This window comes from Erpetoichthys calabaricus, chromosome 4 (assembly GCF_900747795.2).
Source record: "Erpetoichthys calabaricus chromosome 4, fErpCal1.3, whole genome shotgun sequence".
NCBI classification, from domain to species: Eukaryota; Metazoa; Chordata; class Cladistia; order Polypteriformes; family Polypteridae; genus Erpetoichthys; species Erpetoichthys calabaricus.
The window spans coordinates 39,397,412-39,416,437 of record NC_041397.2 but is presented as its reverse complement, the minus strand read 5'-3'; the positions used below and the strand labels follow the sequence as shown (position 1 = coordinate 39,416,437).

The 19,026-nt window shown below is 42.4% G+C and overlaps 1 protein-coding gene across 1 annotated transcript in view; it reads left to right on the top strand.

Annotated features, from left to right (window-relative positions):
• Positions 1-13,212: 13,212 nt before the first annotated feature.
• chrna10a (cholinergic receptor, nicotinic, alpha 10a) overlaps positions 13,213-19,026 on the top strand; it is a 49,601-nt gene continuing 43,787 nt past the window's right edge. Inside the window, exon 1 of the mRNA XM_028800986.2 lies at positions 13,213-13,612. Coding sequence (XP_028656819.1) covers positions 13,552-13,612 — 61 coding nt within the window. The 5' untranslated portion in view covers positions 13,213-13,551. The remainder of the gene's footprint in view (positions 13,613-19,026) is intronic.

Sequence of the window (19,026 nt, the reverse complement as noted above, 5' to 3'; positions counted from 1 at the left end):
CATCGTTTCTCGCTGCTAGGATTGCCCGTGTACTCATTTGTTCTGTTGGTAATCCTTTGGGATAAAATAAGTCTTTGCTTACATTCCTTTTTTTCTGAATTTGCATTGTTTTTCTCTCCATCGCTTTTGTGTTTCTTTTCGTCGCACCGCTCTTTCTACTTCGCTTAATCGTGAACGTGTCATCTTTAACTTATCATTTTTGTTAGGCTGCTCTTTGTTCTACGCTTTTTCGTGTCGTGGGACGTGAAAGTGTCTCTCTGAAGTGCCTCTCTGTTTCTCGTCAGATCTGTCTGACGTGGATGTCAGTATGACGTGACTTGACCGTGTTGCGTGTGTCGCGGGATGTCTCCCTGAAGTGTCTCTCTGTGTCTCTTTAAAAGATCACGTCTCGTTGCCCAAAAAGTCTTGTCTGGTCCCAAGTTTTTTTTTTATAATAGTGAGATTACACTCACACCTTTATCCAAGGCAGCTTGCAGCACTTGTGACACAATTGGTTACATTTCTGTTTTTTTTTTTTGTCTTTTCGTTGCACAAGGAGATGAATTGACTTGTCACTCAGTGTCAGTAGTGGGATTTCAGCCTACAAGCTATGCCACTCCCTGCCAACATGCACATCATACCACCATACATAAATTCAAAGCAAGGAACAGCAAGTTTAATTTAGAAAACTCTTTGATCACATATTACAAATGACAAGGTCACAATTACCCAAACTCCACTTTATAAAAATAATAATAACAATACATTTTATTTATTTGTAAGCGCCTTTCTAAACACTCAAGGACACCGAACAATAGATAAAACACAGATTATAAACAAAACTAAAATACAAAAATTAAAATCAGACAGAGCAATTGTAATCAAAGAGAAAAAGCAGTCTTAAACAAATGAGTTTTAAGTTTCGATTTGAAAAGTGAAAATGATTCAATATTTCTAAACTCAGATGGTAGTGAGTTCCAGATTTGGGGAGGAGAGCAACTGAATGTTCTGCTCCCCATAGTGGAAAGACGGACGAAGGGGACAGTCAAGTGGATGGAGGAAGATGGCAACATGGAGGAGATCAGACAGATATGGAGGGGTGAGGTTGTTGGGAGCCTTAAAAGTTAACAGAAGAATTTTGAATTGAATTCGGAACTTAACTGGAAGCCAATCAAGCTGCTGAAAAACGGGAGTGATATGGTGACTAGAGGGGGTTCTAGTAATGATGCGGGCAGCTGAATTCTGGACCAGTTGAAGCTTATAAAGAGATTTGTGAGAAAGACCAAAGAAAAGGGAATTGCAATAATCCAGACGAGAATTGACAAGGCAATGAACAAGGATAGCAGTGGTGTGGGGAGTGAGGGAGCGGCGAATACGATTAATCTTACACAAGTGGAAATAAGCAGACCGGGAGATGTTACTGATGTGGGACTGAAAGGATAAAGTACTGTCAGGGATGACACCCAGACTCTTAACCTGTGGGGAAGGGGACACTGAGGAATTATCAATAAGTAAGGAAAAACGATCAGTTTTGGATAATGTTGATTTTGTACCAATGAGGAGAACCTCAGTTTTGACACTATTTAATTTCAGAAAATTTGAAGAAAACCAGGATTTGATTTCTGCTATGCAATCAATAAGTGAGGAGGGTGGAAAGGAAGCAGTAGGTTTGCTAGTGAGATAGAGCTGGATGTCATCAGCATAACAGTGGAAGCTAATGTTATATGTACGAAAGATATTACCAAGGGGAAGGAGGTAAATAATGAAAAGGAGGGGTCCCAGGACAGAGCCCACCTGAAGTAACAGCGGTGGGTTGGGATGTGAATGTTTTAAGCTGAACAAACTGTTTACTTGAGCACAAGGGCTTCCATATACTCACCCGATCCTGAGTATATGTTTATATACAGTATATAATGTAAAGGCATTAATGAGACAGAAGTCCTTTATTCATGTTTTGGCCCCAGTTTATCAAGCAGTAGTCCTGAAGTCCTGAGAAGTAGTATGAAGAGCAGTAGTCCAGAAACATGCCGGCTTTAATGGACAATGGGAGATATCAGCTCTCAGGGTAAGATGTTATGACTTTACTGGTTTTAGATATTTTGACTATATGGGTAAAAGTGTGTTTACGTCTCTCCATATCATTGAGTTCAGGTGTTTCAGCCCCACCACTGTCATACATAGTGCTGACAAGCGCCACCAGTTGAATGGATAGAGCTCAGTGACTTTACATGTGGCATTGTCATAGGATGTCACCTTTGCCTCAAGTCAGTACATGATATGTACTGGTATACTGTAAGTGCTATTGTTGTGAAGTAAGTGTCCAGGAGTAACAACAGATCAACCACGAAGTGGAAGACCACATAAATTCACAGAGGAGGGGCCGTTGAGTCCTGTTGTGGGTAAAAAACTGCCTGTCTTTTGCATTACTCACAGCAGAGTTCCAAACTATCTCTGCAAGCAACATCAATACAAGACCATGTGCATCAGGAGCTTCATGAAATGGTCTTCCAATGCTGAGCAGCTACACACAAACCTAAGATCACTGCGCATAACGCCAACGTCGAATGGAGTGGTGTAAAGAGTCAGGTAGCAGTGGACGCGTGTTCTCTGGAGTGATGAATCACACTTCATTAACTGGCCGTCTGACGGATGAATCTGGGTTTGGTTGGTGCCAGTAGAACGCTAACTCCTGGACTGCACAGTGCATACTGTAAAGTTTGGTGGTTTGGGGGTAATGGTCTGGGGCTGTTTTATAGGGTTTGGACTAGGCCCATTTGGTTCCAGTGAAGGGTACTGTTAATGCCACACCACACAAAGACATTTTAGATAATTGTATACTTCCAGCTTTGTGGCAACAGTTTGAGGAAGGCCGTTTTCTGTTCCAACACGACTGTGGTCCTGTACAGACAACGAGGTCTATAAAGACAAGGGGGAACTCAAGTGGACTGCACAGAGCCTGGACCTCTAAACTACGAGCACCTTTGGCATGAACTAGAATGCTGATTGCAAGGCAGGTCTTCTCATTCAACATCAGTATCTGTCCTCACAAATGCTGTTTGGGCTGAATGGGCACAAATTCCCACAGACACATTCCAAAATCTTGTGGAAAGCCAACTGAGAAGAACAGAGGCTGTTGGAGCCACAAAGTTTGTTCTGGGGGGCTGGGGTTTGGGATGTCAAATAAGCTCATATGGGTGTGGTGGTCTGGTGCCCATGAACCTTTGGCCATATCTTTATATATAATACGCTACCGTGGCTGTCCATTTGTCTGTCCCGGGTTTTAAATCACCTGTAGCTCGCAAACTGTTTGATCTATTGACCTGAAATATGGTACACATCTACTACGTGACGTCTACTATTTTGGGGTGATGATTGACTTCCAAGGTTATTTCTCTTTTTATTTTTATTTCATTTTATTGTAGAATCAACTCTCGGCAGTGGCCAGCAGGACGGCCGCCATTCTCATCCCTACCACCTTCACCGTCACTTCCCCTTCATATCTTAAATCATTTTTGAGGCAGATTGAAGACTTATGTGCCAGCTTAAGTGAAAAATTGAAGAAAACCTACTAAGTAATTGCAACACAAACTCTGACTTAATCAGTTTTAACGTGAAAAGATGCCGACGAAAGAAGAGAAGAAGCGGGCCGCTAGGGTGGAGTAAAGAAGAGCTGTTCAGGCAGCAGCAGGCGATCAACCTCTGAGCAAATGAATGGTAAACGTACAGAGAAAGAGGATGAACTCTAGGAATGCTCAAGTCAAGTGTGTTCACTGCACGTCATCATGCAGTCCGGCGTTACTGGTATTATATAATACCCTGAAGCTAAGAAGTTATACCTGATCTCAATTGTCAAATATAACCTCTAATAAATGTGAAGATTGGGTAATTGTGAACTTGTACCTTCTAGTATGTGTATAAAGATTTTTCCAAATTCATCTTGCTATTCTTGCTGACATGCTGTTACAATTACTTACATTGGCAGATATTCTAATCTGTGTAATTGTAATCCATCCATCCATTTTCCAACCCGCTGAATCCGAACACAGGGTCACGGGGGTCTGCTGTAGCCAATCCCAGCCAACACAGGGCACAAGGCAGGAACCAATCCCGGGCAGGGTGCCAACCCACCGCAGGTGTAATTGTAATGTATAAGTAAATTACATTTTGCCTTTTCACACGGATTACTAACAGTTTTAACTTGTCAAATTCATCGAACTAAAACCGTATGATTTTACTGAGAGACTCTCCAGAGTGCGCCAATACGCCACACAGTTTATGGTTTTAGAAAAAGTAAAGGTTTATCAAACGTTTGTCAGAGACTCCGCAATACATCCGGATACTTAAAATTGGCAATAATCATTCCGCACACTCGCACGTACGTTTTGTGACAATCTCATGGGCTGAAAGTTATAAATGTCATATTCCACCATCCGACCATCTATCTGTTTTCTTAATCTGCTTGTCCTAGGTACTTGGAGCCTTTCCCAGCAATCATCGGACGCAAGGCAGGAACAACCCAATAATCTGCACAATAAAACATTGAATATCTGTGTTCTTTGTGACTGGCGTTTGAAAAGAGAAAGTCCTCGCTACTCCGCTCCTTCCCGCAGCAAGTGCGACTCTTGTGGCTTTTCGCAATCAACCAGACGAGATTTTCATTATACAACTGCCTGCCGCTCGTCTCTCCACGGTCTCCCGCTGTTTTCCTGTTTTATTCCAATCAGGACTCCGAGCGAAGTTTAGAGGCTCGTGTGATTTGTCTGCTCGGATCAGGACATGCGCAGACAGACGCACAATTCGCTCTGCCGCGCGTTTACCGTTGGCTTCTGTCCAAAGTGCTGAAATATCTTTATTCTTCGCCACTCGCTAGCAATAACTTCCATACAGACGTAACGAGCACAACAAAAGGAGGATTTATTACATTATTTTTCGCACACACAGCACATTTCGGTTTGCGACAAAATAAAAGTTTTCAATTTTTATATTCAGTTTTTTGACCCTTTATAGCTGTACAGCGCATGCAGATAGAGCCATGTCATGGGTTGAAGCAGGTGGCCGCCCAGGGTCCCCCTCCACTCCACATTTCGCAATTCTTCCTTACTCACTCATGAAATATAAACACATTTAAATATTTTTTTATAAAACGGCACGCATTTAACTTATGTTAAATCTCAAATTAGTTTGCGAACACATAGATTTTTCAAAAAGGGTGTTACGTCAGTCCCTTGCTCAGGTGCAAACTAAAAGATTTTGCGAAATGCGGCATAACTAAACTAGGCCGGAAAAACTTCGGTTGAATATCGGAGAGGGGGACAAGTACTACAGAGGTTCCGAGTAAAGAGAAAGCAAGAGGGAATGCAAATATGGTATTAAAAGCGTCCTTTGAAGGCTCCGTTGTAAAAGCGAAGAGTTAAGTGACACGGGTGCTGATCTCGACAACAAGGATGGCGATTATTGCGCCGAGCAGTTAGGTACAGTGGATTCAGAAAGTAGTCAGACTTCACTTTCTGCATTTTGTTGTTTTGTAAATTTAATTCTAAATTGATTCATTTGCTATTTTGTTGTTGTGTTTGTTTTTTTTCCCCAGTCTAACTGGAGTTTTTTTTTGTCCTCCTGGCCATTTGAGCTTACATGTTTCTTTGTTACATACGGTATGTTATTATTGCCTAATCTCGTTTGCTTGTTTTATATTAACTTCTTTTGATTTTATTTTATAAAGCACTTTGAGCTACATTGTCTGTATGAAAATGTGCTAAATAAATAAATGTTGTTGTTGTGATTTCTGCCCAATAACCCATAATGACAAAGTGAAAACATGCTTTCAGAAAGGTTTGCAAATTGATTAAAAATCAAAAATTGAAATATTCATATAAGTATTTAGATCTTTAGCTGTTGCACTCCAAATTGTAATGTATATACATTACAGTTACATCCTGATTAATGTAATTATCCTTGAAGGTGTGTCAAGAACTTGACTGGAGTCCGCCTGTGGCAAACTGCTGTGTATATGACGTCCAACAATTCACACTGCAGGTCAAGACAAAAAGCAAGCCAAGTCCAAGGAGCCTGTAGCATATAGCAATGGATTGTGCAAAGCACAAGGACCTACGAGCTTGGGGGGCCGTGTACATTAAAAAAAATGAATAACTTAAATCACTTGCACAGTTCATTGCGTTAATAATTCCCAGTTTCAGTGACATGTTTGCAAGTCCAATCCAGTCCATGATGATATTACGTATTCGGCAGGCCTACAGTTTACACGAATTTAGACTTCGGGAGTTCGGAGGCACAACACGAGTCCGCCTCACAGACAGGTGCACATTCCCAACTTTGGCGAACTTTGGCGTGCCATAGCGGATATGAACGGTAGAAGTTTTGACGGACGTCACATGAAGAATGTAAAAATACATTATTATCGTAAATAATTGTTACTGTTGTACTTTGATTTGATGTCAACAGTTTTCGAAATTCGAACTCGTAAACGGTAAATCATAGCAATTCTGTTATTAAGTTATGGTCTCCGTTAGTCGGCAGAATATTAGAACCATTTGACGCTTTTTATACTCTCGCCAAACGACACCATGTCGGCCAGTAGCAGCGGAACTAGTAAACATTATAAGAGTGGCGCTGCTACACGTAAGGCTAACGTGCAACAGGAATTGAAGAACACTAAGCTTACCAATATTTCTAGTTTTCTCAAAACTGAGCACGAGCCAGCGGTGGTAACTGAGAATGCCGATGCTGGTAAATCGTCGCGACGGTTATGCAGACAGTGCAGTGAAAGAAAATGGTTGCAACTATCTGCTAAAACCGTTAAAAATGGATAAACTACTAAAGACAAACAAACAATATACATGACCAAGCAATCTCCTACCGACAAGGCAAATTTCTTGGGACCATTGCCACGGGTCCACATCCACATTACCCACACGGGCGGCATGGTGGCGCAGTGGGTAGCGCTGCTGCCTCGCAGTTATGAGACCCGGGTTCGCTTCCCGGGTCCTCCCTGCGTGGAGTTTGCATGTTCTCCCCGTGTCTGCGTGGGTTTCCTCCCACAGTCCAAAGACGTGCAGGTTTGGTGGATTGGCGATTCTAAATTGGCCCGTGTGGGTGTGTCCTGCGGTGGGTTGGCTTCCTGCCTTGTTGGCTGGGATTGGCTCCAGCAGACCCCCGTGACCCTGTGTTCGGATTCAGCGGGTTGGAATATGGATGGATTACTCTCACATTCCATTCCCACAATTTATTTTATTTTTACTAACTTACAGCTGCCCTAATAAAGCGATTTAAAAAGTTATTACAAATTCCATTTAGAGAGCCTGTTTGTGTGTCACCAGTGTGTGATCTCGTTGTGGACACCACTGCCCAGCCCGCCCCTAGGATCTGCCAATAAATGACTAACAGTTATGCTGGACAGGAGGGTCCACTTCAGGGTGCTGCACAGGGGCCTTCAGCAAGCTAGCTACGCCACTGTAAGGAGCTCTGTGATAAATTGTTATTAGGTATAGATCGAGACAAGGAGATAAAACATTTCTAAAGCTTAAATTGTTCCCAGGAGCACAGTAGCTTCAATAATTGTGAAGTGGAAGAAGTCTGGAACCACCAGGACTCTCCATAGAGTTGGCCTTCTGGCAAGACTCAGTAACTGCACAAGAAGGGCCTTGATCAGAGAGGTGACCAGGGACCCAATGGTCACTCTAACAGAGCTTCAGAAATCTTCTGCTGAGATGGGAGAACCTTTCAGAAGAACGACTGTATCAGCAGCACTCCATGAATCAGATGTTCATGATTGTGTGGAAAACTCCCACCTGGAGTTTGCCAAATGGCATTTAAGGGACTTTAAGGGAGACCATGAAGAAAAAGATTCTCTGGTGTGATGAAATAAAAAATGAACTCTTTGGGTAGAACGTCAAGTACTACTGTATTGTGACAACCAGGCACAGCTCATCACCAGCCTAATATCACCCCTATGGTGAAGCACAGAGGAGGTAGCATCATGCCATGGGGTGCTTCAAAGCGGCAGGGGACAGGGAGACAGGTCAGAATTGATGGAAGGACAGATACATCCAAATACAGAGAGGACCTTGAAGAAAACATGCTGCTGTGACTGTGCAGTGGGGTGAACGTTCACCTTTTGGTAAGACAAAGCATGCAGCCAAGACAAAGATGAAGTGGCTTTGGGACCAGGCTCCAAGTGTCCTTGAGTAGCCCAGACATGAACCCTAAAGAACGTCTGTGGAAAGACCTGAAGATGGCAGTTTACAGATGGTTCATGTCCAGTGTAATGGAGCGTGAGAGGATCTGCTGAGAAGAATGGAGTAAACTGCCCAAATCCAGGTGTGCAAAGCTTGTAGGGATTTAGCCAAAAGGACTTGAAGATGTGCCGCCAAAGGGGCTACAATGAAGTACTGAATCAAGGGTCTGAATACTTCTATGAATGAGATATTTCAATTTTTGATTTTTAATACAGTTGCAAACCTTTCTGAAAACATTTTTTAACTTTTCATTATGGGTTACCGAGTATAGATTGGTATAGGTATTTATTGCAGATTTATCCATTTTAAAAATAAATCGACAACACAATAAACATCTACAAATAAAGGTCCAGAGTGGTTTTTCAGAGTGATTCCATAGGAAAACCATTTTTGGTTCCCAAAAGCCCCATCCAGATGAAGGTTCCAGAGATCAACCTTTACTTATTTAGGTCCGTAACGGACTCCATACAGTAAATAAACATGAACAGATGGTGACAGATTTGTGAAATACCAAAGGATCCTGATTTCAAAAGGACATTAACTACATAAAATACCACAGGCTGAGTCCAAATTTTCTTAATCTGTTAGTGTCCTGCTAGGTAGCCTACCATACATTAAAGATTTCAGATTTTTCACATATTAGGAAGTTTTTCAAAGCACAAAGAACCACCTTTATATGCAAAGAACCCTTCTCAGAATGAAATGGTGCTTTGTCAAGCAACAGTTCTTTGAGGAACCATACAACCCAGTAAAGAACCATAAAGCGCCATTAAAGGCCCATTGTTTTTAAGAATACGTGTGCAGAAAAGGAAGGGGTCAGCATAGTTCTGAATCCACTGCAACCATTTCTTTACCTCAGTGCTACTTCCAGCTGGCAGCCCTCCACACACAAATCCCGTCCAGTCCCACCCTGCCCACCCTTTCACATGGCCCTAAGTTCATATCTTATAACCATTTAGCCACCTCTTAAAAATAAAGCTCTGAGACTGTTTCTTCAGGGTGAGCCATTGAGGAATCCAAAAGAACCATCCACATGAAGGTTCCAGAAAGAACCTTTGCTTATTCAGATTGTAAAAGGCTCCAGAAAAAAACCATGAACAGAAGACAACAGACAGTGACGGATTTCTGATGTTAAAAGGACTCTTGCTGCATACAACAGCATTGGCTAAATTCAGATTTTCTTGATCTACAGTTAGGTCCATAAATATTTGGACAGAGAGAACTTTCTTCTAATTTTGGTTCTGTACATTACCACAATGAATTTTAAATGAAACAACTCAGAAGCAGTTGAAGTGCAGACTTTCAGCTTTAATTCAATGGGGTGAACAAAACGATTGCATAAAAATGTGAGGCAACTAAAGCACATTTTTTAACACAATCCCTTCATTTCAGGGGCTCAAAAGTAATTGGACAAATTAAATAACTGGAAATAAAATGTTAATTTCTAATACTTGGTTGAAAACCCTTTGCTGGCAATGACAGCCTGAAGTCTTGAACTCATGGACATCACCAGATGCTGGGTTTCCTCCTTTTTAATGCTCTGCCAGGCCTTTACTGCAGCGGCTTTCAGTTGCTGTTTGTTTGTGGGCATTTTTGTCCGAAGTTTAGTCTTCAACAAGTGAAATACATGCTCAATTGGGTTAAGATCAGGTGACTGACTTGGCCATTCAAGAATTTTCCACTTCTTTGCTTTAATAAACTCCTGGGTTGCTTTGGCTGTATGTTTTAGGTCATTGTCCATCTGTATCATGAAACGCCGCCCAATCAATTTGACTGCATTTAGCTGGATCTGAGCAGACAGTATGTCTCTGAACACCTCAGAATTCATTCGGCTGCTTCTGTCCTGTGTCACATCATCAATAAACACTAGTGTCCCAGTGCCACTGGCAGCCATGCACGCCCAAGCCATCACACTGCCTCCACCGTGTTTTACAGATGATGTGGTATGCTTTGGATAATGAGCTGTTCCACGCCTTCTCCATACTTTTTTCTTGCCATCATTCTGGTAGAGGTTGATCTTGGTTTCATCTGTCCAAAGAATGTTTTTCCAGAACTGTGCTGGCTTTTTTAGATGTTCTTTAGCAAAGTCCAATCTAGCCTTTCTATTCTTGAGGCTTATGAGTGGCTTGCACCTTGCAGTGCACCCTCTGTATTTACTTTCATGCAGTCTTCTCTTTATGGTAGACTTGGATATCGATACGCCTACCCCCTGGAGAGTGTTGTTCACTTGGTTGGCTGTTGTGAAGGGGTTTCTCTTCACCATGGAAATGATTCTGCGATCATCCACCACTGTTGTCTTCCGTGGACGTCCAGATCTTTTTGTGTTGCTGAGTTCACCAGTGCTTTCTTTCTTTCTCAGGATGTACCAAACTGTAGATTTTGCCACTCGTAATATTGTAGCAATTTCTCGGATGGGTTTTTTCTGTTTTCGCAGCTTAAGGATTGCTTCTTTCACCTGCATGGAGAGCTCCTTTGACTGCATGTTGTCTGTTCACAGCAAAATCTTCCACGTGCAAGCATCACACCTCAAATCAACTCCAGGCCTTTTATCTGCTTAATTGATAATGACATAACAACAGACTTGCCCACACCTGCCCATGAAATAGCCTTTGAGTCAATTGTCCAATTACTTTTGAGCCCTTGAAATGAAGGGGTTGTGTTAAAAAAATGCTTTAGTTGCCTCACATTTTTATGCAATCGTTTTGTTCACCCCACTGAATTAAAGCTGAAAGTCTGCACTTCAACTGCATCTGAGTTGTTTCATTTAAAATTCATTGTGGTAATGTACAGAACCAAAATTAGAAAAAAAGTTGTCTCTGTCCAAATATTTATGAACCTAACTGTATTAGTAGCATATTAGGTAGCCTACTATACATTAAAGATTTTTTGTTTTGTCTGCATATTAGGAACCATTTTAAAGCCTGAAGAACCCATTTCATATGCAAAGAACTCTTCTCAGAATTAACTGGTTCTTTGCTAAGGAATGGTAAGGAACCGCAAAACCCAGTAAAATGTCATTTGGAAAAAGAGTTGTTTTAAAGTGTGCACCCATCTTCCACGCCTACTCTGTCGCTTATCGACCGGAGATGTAGTCTTCCTTGGCTGAAACCGTGGATTGGATGCCACTGCTGGTAAATCTCAGGACGTGATCCATGAAGCAGCAGGGCTTACCCTCCGCGCCATCATGCTACCTCATAATCACATAACATTCTAAGCCACGAATAATAATAACGTAGCGTCCCGCCCGGGGTGAAGCCCAGAGGGAAAGTGACTGACTGTTGGGTCGAGCGGAAAGGGCGGAGAACGGCGCGGAGGCCTGACGTCATGGGGTATGATTGACAGTAAATAGAAGAAAAGGGGCGGCACCCTGATGGGAGGGGCGGGGACTGATGCAGGTTCGAAGAACAGCTGAAATGGTGTAGAGGGAGAGAGAGGGGGAGTTGAACTAGACACGTGAGGTGGGTTACGGATGTGAAACCGGAGGTTCCCTTCTTTGTCCAGTTGAGTGTTTGTTTTTTTTCCTTTTCGAATCTGTCACGTTGAGGTTGTTACAATAATAATACTTCCGTTTATTGTTTTTTGAATCCGCCCAATTACAATCGAGGTTCGTGATAGGTCGGAACCGATTCCTTCAGGGTCAGTTGGCGCAAAACGTTAACGGGGCGTCAGTTCATTACAGGGTAGGCACAAGAGATGCACTATAACTATAAATGCCTTACAGAGGGCTGAACTAAAGGCCAGCGATAAACGAGGAACAATATTTATTTCAGAATGGCCTCAAATTAATTCTGGCGAAATAAACATCGCACACGATACCAGTTTAAGAGTTGTCGATCTACCGAGCCTCGATCTTGCAGTTTTAAGATGCCAACACACGGACAGGGAGCACAAGTAAACGCCAGAAGGGATTCTGGAGCTGGGGGGCCGCCCCTCTTTATCAATCTGTGAAATAAATCTTTAATATTTAATAGGCTATTTTACAAAGATCAGCATCACGTAGTGCGTTTCAATTGAAAGCAACAGAATACAAGATAGATTTTATCAAGCCTTATTGTCTATCCGTCTTAGTCAGGGTCGGGTGTCATTCTATCATCTGCCATTTGGAAATCTCAGATGACAACGGAGACTCCACACCATCCTTTGCTTTTATGAGAAAAATTTGCCTTAAGCATTATCGATAATTGTACCGATGTGATGACATTTTAATTTAAAACGCTTATTATTGTAACATCGTGGGGTGAAAAAATAAACATATTTGCTTTTTAATTAACTCGTTGCATCTTGATATTGATACTGTTTAGTGTCCACGGCGATGCGATCTCCCTTTAAGAAAGTCCCTTCTACATCAAAATGCATTTCTTCGGTTTATTTTCTTTAGTAAGGAATCCTCGACTTTCTCGTTGTCGCCTAATGCGGATCCATTCACCTTTCAAGTTCACACAAAGAGGCTAAGAAGGCGAAAATTCAAGCTGCCGATTACTTCGAGAACGCGGATTTTTCGTAATGCTGTAGAAACAGCACCCTGTTAACAAAAACTCACATTACAGTAGAGCATTTCGCAAGTTTTGTATATTTTAATCACTTAAGAGTTTGTTTTTAATGAATGTCCTAATTTCATTGTCTTTTATGTAGATTTTTTGGGTCAAGTTAGACTTTTCGGACACCAGTACGTTCTCTTGCTAAATTATTCAAATGACCCTTCTCCAGTGTCCATTATTTACAGCCTTGAAAGAATAGCCTCGACACCCGTCAGTCCTGGTGGCTTGTTTCTCAATGACGGGGCGTTTAAAATATTTAGCTTGAGCCCCTTCAACAAATAACACTGAACATTTATTAATTTCAATCCTTTCCGTAAACTTTCTTTTCCTAACCTCACTGCAGTCCCTTCGTCTGGAACAAATCCAGCCCTTGGTTCAGTGGGCAAGTTTGCGAGCCGATCGTGTCCGCGCCAATTCAGCTCTGATGGGTTAGTCTCGCGTGCACTGCGATGGCTCACACCACCCTGTAATTCCCTTCGAGCAGGTGCATACGTCACCTGGCCGTCCGTGGAGGTATGCTGCTGACAGAGGGCATGGCCCGAGAGCTAGGGGCTAATCCGCGGGCTGGGTGAGTGGCCGCATTGTGCACAGCTCCGTGTGGATTACGGGACCCGCCGGGGGTGTCCTGCGCACTGCCAGAGCTCACACGGGGCGCGCCACTTGTGACAGGTGGACGAACGCTGCGTGTCTGGCTGATCGGACTCCAAGCTTCACTTCTGGGCAAAAATCAGAAGCTTCGCCTGAACTTCATTTGTGACAACTGCCTGAACCTCCGCAGCAAGATGAAACTATGGGGTGGAAAAACATACCTGAAGTACCTTGTGTTCGTAAGCCTTGTGCAAGGTAGGACGATAATAGCGCGCTCATCGGAAAGATTATCAGCCTTGTCGTTTTTATTGTTCTGGAATTTCATAAAATTATTATTTACTTGCCAGACCTAAAATGATAGCTTTGATCTACTTGAAGTGTAAAATGTTTAATGTGTAAAACAGATCAAATATTACTCGGCAAAGAATACAGTTATCCACAGGGTTGAATTTTATTCCAACTGCGACTTTGTTTCAAAGGGTTGTCTCATCTTACGGATTGTTAAGTGCTGGTGGCCGTCACTCAGCTATTGGATTCCTTACCGCTATCACACGCTTTTTGGAAAAAACCTGAAAAGCCTAGTTGTTACCATTTTTTGGTGTGTTGTTTTGAAAAACGTCGATTTTTATGTAATTTGTGTATTTCGTGTGATCTTCCAGAAGAGTCACCATTATGTTTGTACCTGTAACTTAATGTCGTTTTCTGACATCTATTTGCATTTCCTATAAGAATCATTCTACCTCATGAAAGTTTTCACATTTTATTGTTATACAGCATTAAATCACAGTACATTTCATTTGACTCTTTTGGCATTGATCAGGAGAAATCCTTCAAAAGTGGAAACAGATCTCTGCTATGTCTAAATTAATTTCAAATATCCATCCATCCATTTTCTCAAATCAAATCAAATGGCCGTTTATTGTCAATTCACTATTTGTGCAGGACATACAGGAGAATCAAAAATACTGTTTCTCTCTCATCTTCATAGTACAATAAAATATAAAAAGTATAACATATAAGATAAATAACATTAGAACTTGTAAAGCAGACTTGTGTACAATGTGCAATAGTCATTAGTGCAAAAGCTAATTACAGTAAAAAATGAGAAGGTGCATTATAGAGTAGCTTATGAGATGTACAAAAAGACAAACAGTTAGCTGCAGATGTAATATTGAGTCTTTATATAATGCCAGCTGAGGTAGGGTACTTGGTAGATAGTGACTCTTGTTACGGTCCAGGGGCAAGGGGAGAAGGTAGTGGACAGAGTTCAGTATCCTGACAGCTTGGTGCATGAAGCTGTTAGACAGTCTTGTGGAGCGGGCCCAGAGGCTCCGGTACCTTTTCCCTGAGGGGAGGAGGCTAAAAAGGGAGTGAAAGGGGTGGGAGGAGTCACCAGCAATGCTGATGGCTTTACGGGTGAGACGGGTGTGGAAAATGTCCATGAGGGAGGGCAGTGGGGCACCAGTGATCTTACTGGCCACATCCACTATGCATTGCAGGGACATCTACAGGAGGCAGTGCAGCTTCCATACCACACAGAGATGCAGCTGGTGAGGATGCTCTTGATTGTGATCCAGTAGAAAGAACACATGATGGGGGGGTGGAACTTGTGCTCTCCTCAGTTTGCGTAGAAAGTAGAGGCGGGAATGAGCTTTCTTGGCCAGTGATGTGGTGTTATCTAACTAGGAGAGGTCCTCGGAGATGTACGTCCCCAGGAACTTGGTGCTACTCACCCTTTCCACAGCTGCACCATTGATGGTCAGTGGGGGGTGATGTGAATGACCTCTCCTGAAATCGACCACAATCTCTTTGGTCTTTCCCACGTTCAGGAAGAGATTGTTGTCTTTACACCACTGGACCACTTAGCTCACCTCGTTCCTGTAGTTGTCTTTGTCAGTGTTGGTGATGAGGCTGACCATGGTTGTATCGTCCGCACACTTGACAATGTGATTGGAACTGTAGATTGGTACACAGTCGTGGGTCAGCAGGGCAAAGAGCAACGGGCTGAGCACACACCCTTGTAGGGCCCCTATGCTCAACGTCATGGTCTTTGAGGTGTTATTGCTGACCCGCACATTTTGTGGCCTCCCTGTAAGAAAGTCCAACACCCAGTTGCAGAGAGAGGTCTTGAGTCCCAAATGGCTGGGTTTTTGTATGAGCTGCTGGAGAATGATTGTGTTGAATGCTGAACTAAAATCTAAGAACAACATTCACACACAGGAGTTCTTTGAGTCCAGGTGGGTGAGGGCTGGATGGAGAGCAGCAGAAATGGCATCCTCTATGGACCTGTTTGACCTATATGCAAACTGAAATGGGTCATGGGGGGGGGGGGGGGGTAGAATGGACTTAATGCTCCGCACAACCAGCCGCTCAAAGCATTTCATGATGGTGGAAGTCAGTGCTATGGGCTGATAGTTGTTATAGCGTGCCAGTCCATTGCAGGGTGAACACACACACATCAGGGGCCAATTTGTGTTTGTTCTTTATTTCACCTTGTACTACTTCTTGTATTAGGAAATTGTTAGTTTTTGCATACAAGAGCACAGGGTCAGTCATTGTACAGCGCCCCTGGAGCAATTACAGGTCAAGGGCCCAGCAAAGTAGGATCTCTATTGGCATGGACTGCCCCGGTCTCTTTACTGCAAGACAGGAGTGCTACCTCTGTGCCACCGTGGCACCCCTAATTACAGACATAAAACACAGAATAAATGATTGCATAAGTGTTCAAACCTTCAAGTCAGTATTTACTAGATGTGCCATAACAGCCTTCAATTCATGTGCAGAAGTCTCTACCAGTTTTGCACATCTGGACAATACCATTTTGCCCCCATTGGTCTTTGCAAAACAGCTCAAGCTCTGTGGGGTTACATGGGGATCACGAGTGAAGAGCCTTTTTCAAGTCCAGTCACAAGTTAGCAATTAGATTGAGATGTGAACTCTAAATTGGATACTGTAGGATATTAACATTGTTGTTTTTAAAGTCATTTCTGTGCAGCTGTGGTCTTCCTGGAAAGCAAATTGTCTCCCCAGGAGCAGGTTTCTTGCAGACTGTAATATGTCTTCTTTCAGGATTTCCCTGTATTTTGTTGCGTTCATGTTACTCTCTACCCTCAAAAGTCTTACAGGCCTCGGCACAGAGATGCAACTCCACATCATGATGATGCCACCACCATCCTTCATGGTGGGGATAGTGCGCTATTAATAATGTGCAGTGTTAGGGTTACACCAAACATGACATTTAGTCTGATGACCACAAAGCTCAGTCTTGGTCTCATTATACCATAGAACTGTCTTCTGGCTAAATTCAGGGTCTCCATGTATAAGCTGACAATCACTAGGAGAGATGTCCCTTTTTTTTAACCAGTGGCTGTCACTTTTCCACTCTCCCATAAAGCTACAACTTGTGAAGCATTTGGGTAACAGTTGTCTGCAGAGTCTGTTCAGTCTTGTTTACTGTAGCTTGTAACTCCTTCAGAATTCTCACAGGTCTCTTGGTTGGCTCCCTCACTAGTCGTCTTCTTGCACTATCACTCAGTTTTTGTGGACAGCCTGGTCTAAGCAGATTTACAGCTGTGCCATTCTGTTTCAATTTCTTATTATCTGTTTTATTTGGGGTCTAAGCTGTCAAGGAAGTGTGGTGTAGTGGTAAAGGCTTTGGACTTCAAATCTGGAGGACATGATTTATAATCCCACTGGCAAGGTGTGTCTATAGGCAAGTCACTTCTCCTGCCTGTGCTCCAATTAAAAAATAAGAAGAGTGTACCCATTGAGTGTTGCCTTGAGTAAAGGTGTGTGCTAAATCATACTTGGTGACTTGGATGTTTTCTTGTCTCTGTCTCCTGCATGTTCTCTTCATTGACCTATTCATGGAGTTACTTGGAGTGTTCTTTTGTCTTTATTGTGTAAGTTAGACCATCATACTGACTTGCCTCAAACTGAACCTTTAATATAAGGCCCATGTAGACTACAGTCTTTAAATTTTAGACAGGTGATCTCCATTGAACCACTTGTGTGACTTGTAATGATTTAGGTGTATTATTTTAAAGGGGTTGAATATTTATACAAACAATCATTTTGTATTTTATATCTCTCTATTACTGTATGTAAATAAATCCTTTGAAACAACAAGACTTTTTGGAAGAGAGTCCCGCGAGACAAGACTTTTGCCTTGACATTTTTTCAAGTCATGCCCTCCTCTTAAACATTTTCAAACAAGACCACGGTCCTCTCAACTCTCATTCGTTTGAATGCTTTTGTCAGACACACTTCCTGCGCTCTCAGCTCTTATACATTTTAACATTTTCCTCACTTTAAGTTCCCAATTAAAGAAGGTGTATTATATCCAAATCTTATTGAAGAATTTAATCACAAAGGGTTATCAACATACAAAATTAGTACAGTACACGCCCAAAATTTGTGGGGGTTATGTTCCTAGAGCACCCGCGAATTGTGAAAAACTGCAAATTTTGGATGTGGTTAAAAAAAAAAAAGCCTATTTTTATAGTTTAAACCCTAAATATGCCCCCAAAACACTAATTTAATTTCAAACTCAGCTTAATACATTACCTAAAAAAATGTAAAGGTAAACCTGTATACTGTACTGCTATGTCTCCCATCGTACTAGAATGTAACATACAGATGTTACCGCTATTGTATATGTACTGTAGTTCATGCAAGCGCGTTTTCATTGCCAGAAGCCTTAGAAGGTGCAGGGCGTTTCGGTGGCATCTTGGGGCTTTAACCCTTAAACTGCCACATACTTAGGGGTTGATGCATCCCTGGACGCCAAATACTTTTTTGCTGCACTTTAAGTAAACGTTACAATTCACAAAGGAAAAAGTGAAATTTTAATGGAACACATTTTTTTCATGCAAAGAGCATCACAATTACTGCAACACTGATCATTTTACACACTGCTAATGAACTGTAAAAACTGTTTAAAAAACTACTGGAACAATATGTACAAGGTGCAACTGACGCAATGGATGAAATTCAGTAAATCACTGAGCCGACGGTGCTTGAACTGGCTGCACTCAAGCACACAGAGGTAAGCGCTGATGCTTGCAGGCTAGTCTAGTGCAGCGGCTCAATCCCAGAGATAGTGAGGCTGCAGGGTGTCATGCTTGGGTCACAGAATTGCACAGAAACACAGGAGATTGTAGAGACAGGATCTTTATTCAAACACTTCACACAAACATGTCTCTTTCAGAAGTAAAACGAGCTCAGTATGCAGTTAGTTCTTAATTAAAGAATAGACAAACATCATAGGGGAGCACAACGGGAGCGGGACCCCCAACAGGAGCAGATGGTGTCTGGGGGAGGAAAGAGAACAAAGCAATCAGCCAAAAAGGACAGGTGCTGTTCAGGCTTTTAAGTAGGTGTAGTGTTGCACGAGAAGCATATCACAGAGCAGCCGCAAGTAAGCCCAGCAAGTAAGGAAGCAATGTGAAGGTAGTCTTATCAGCGTTTTTTAAGAGGGTTTTTTGAGGAGTGTCCATGTCTTTCAGGGGTCCGTTCAGCCCCCCTGCTCACAAGGGGCTGGCAGTGGTCATGAGCTGGCTGCTCAACAAATGTACAGCACTGACTGATCAGCTCCTGTGTGCTTGAGAATGGCACTGAGAAACGACTATAGCCGGTTGTGGCGGTTTAAGGGTTCAGAGGAACAAAAT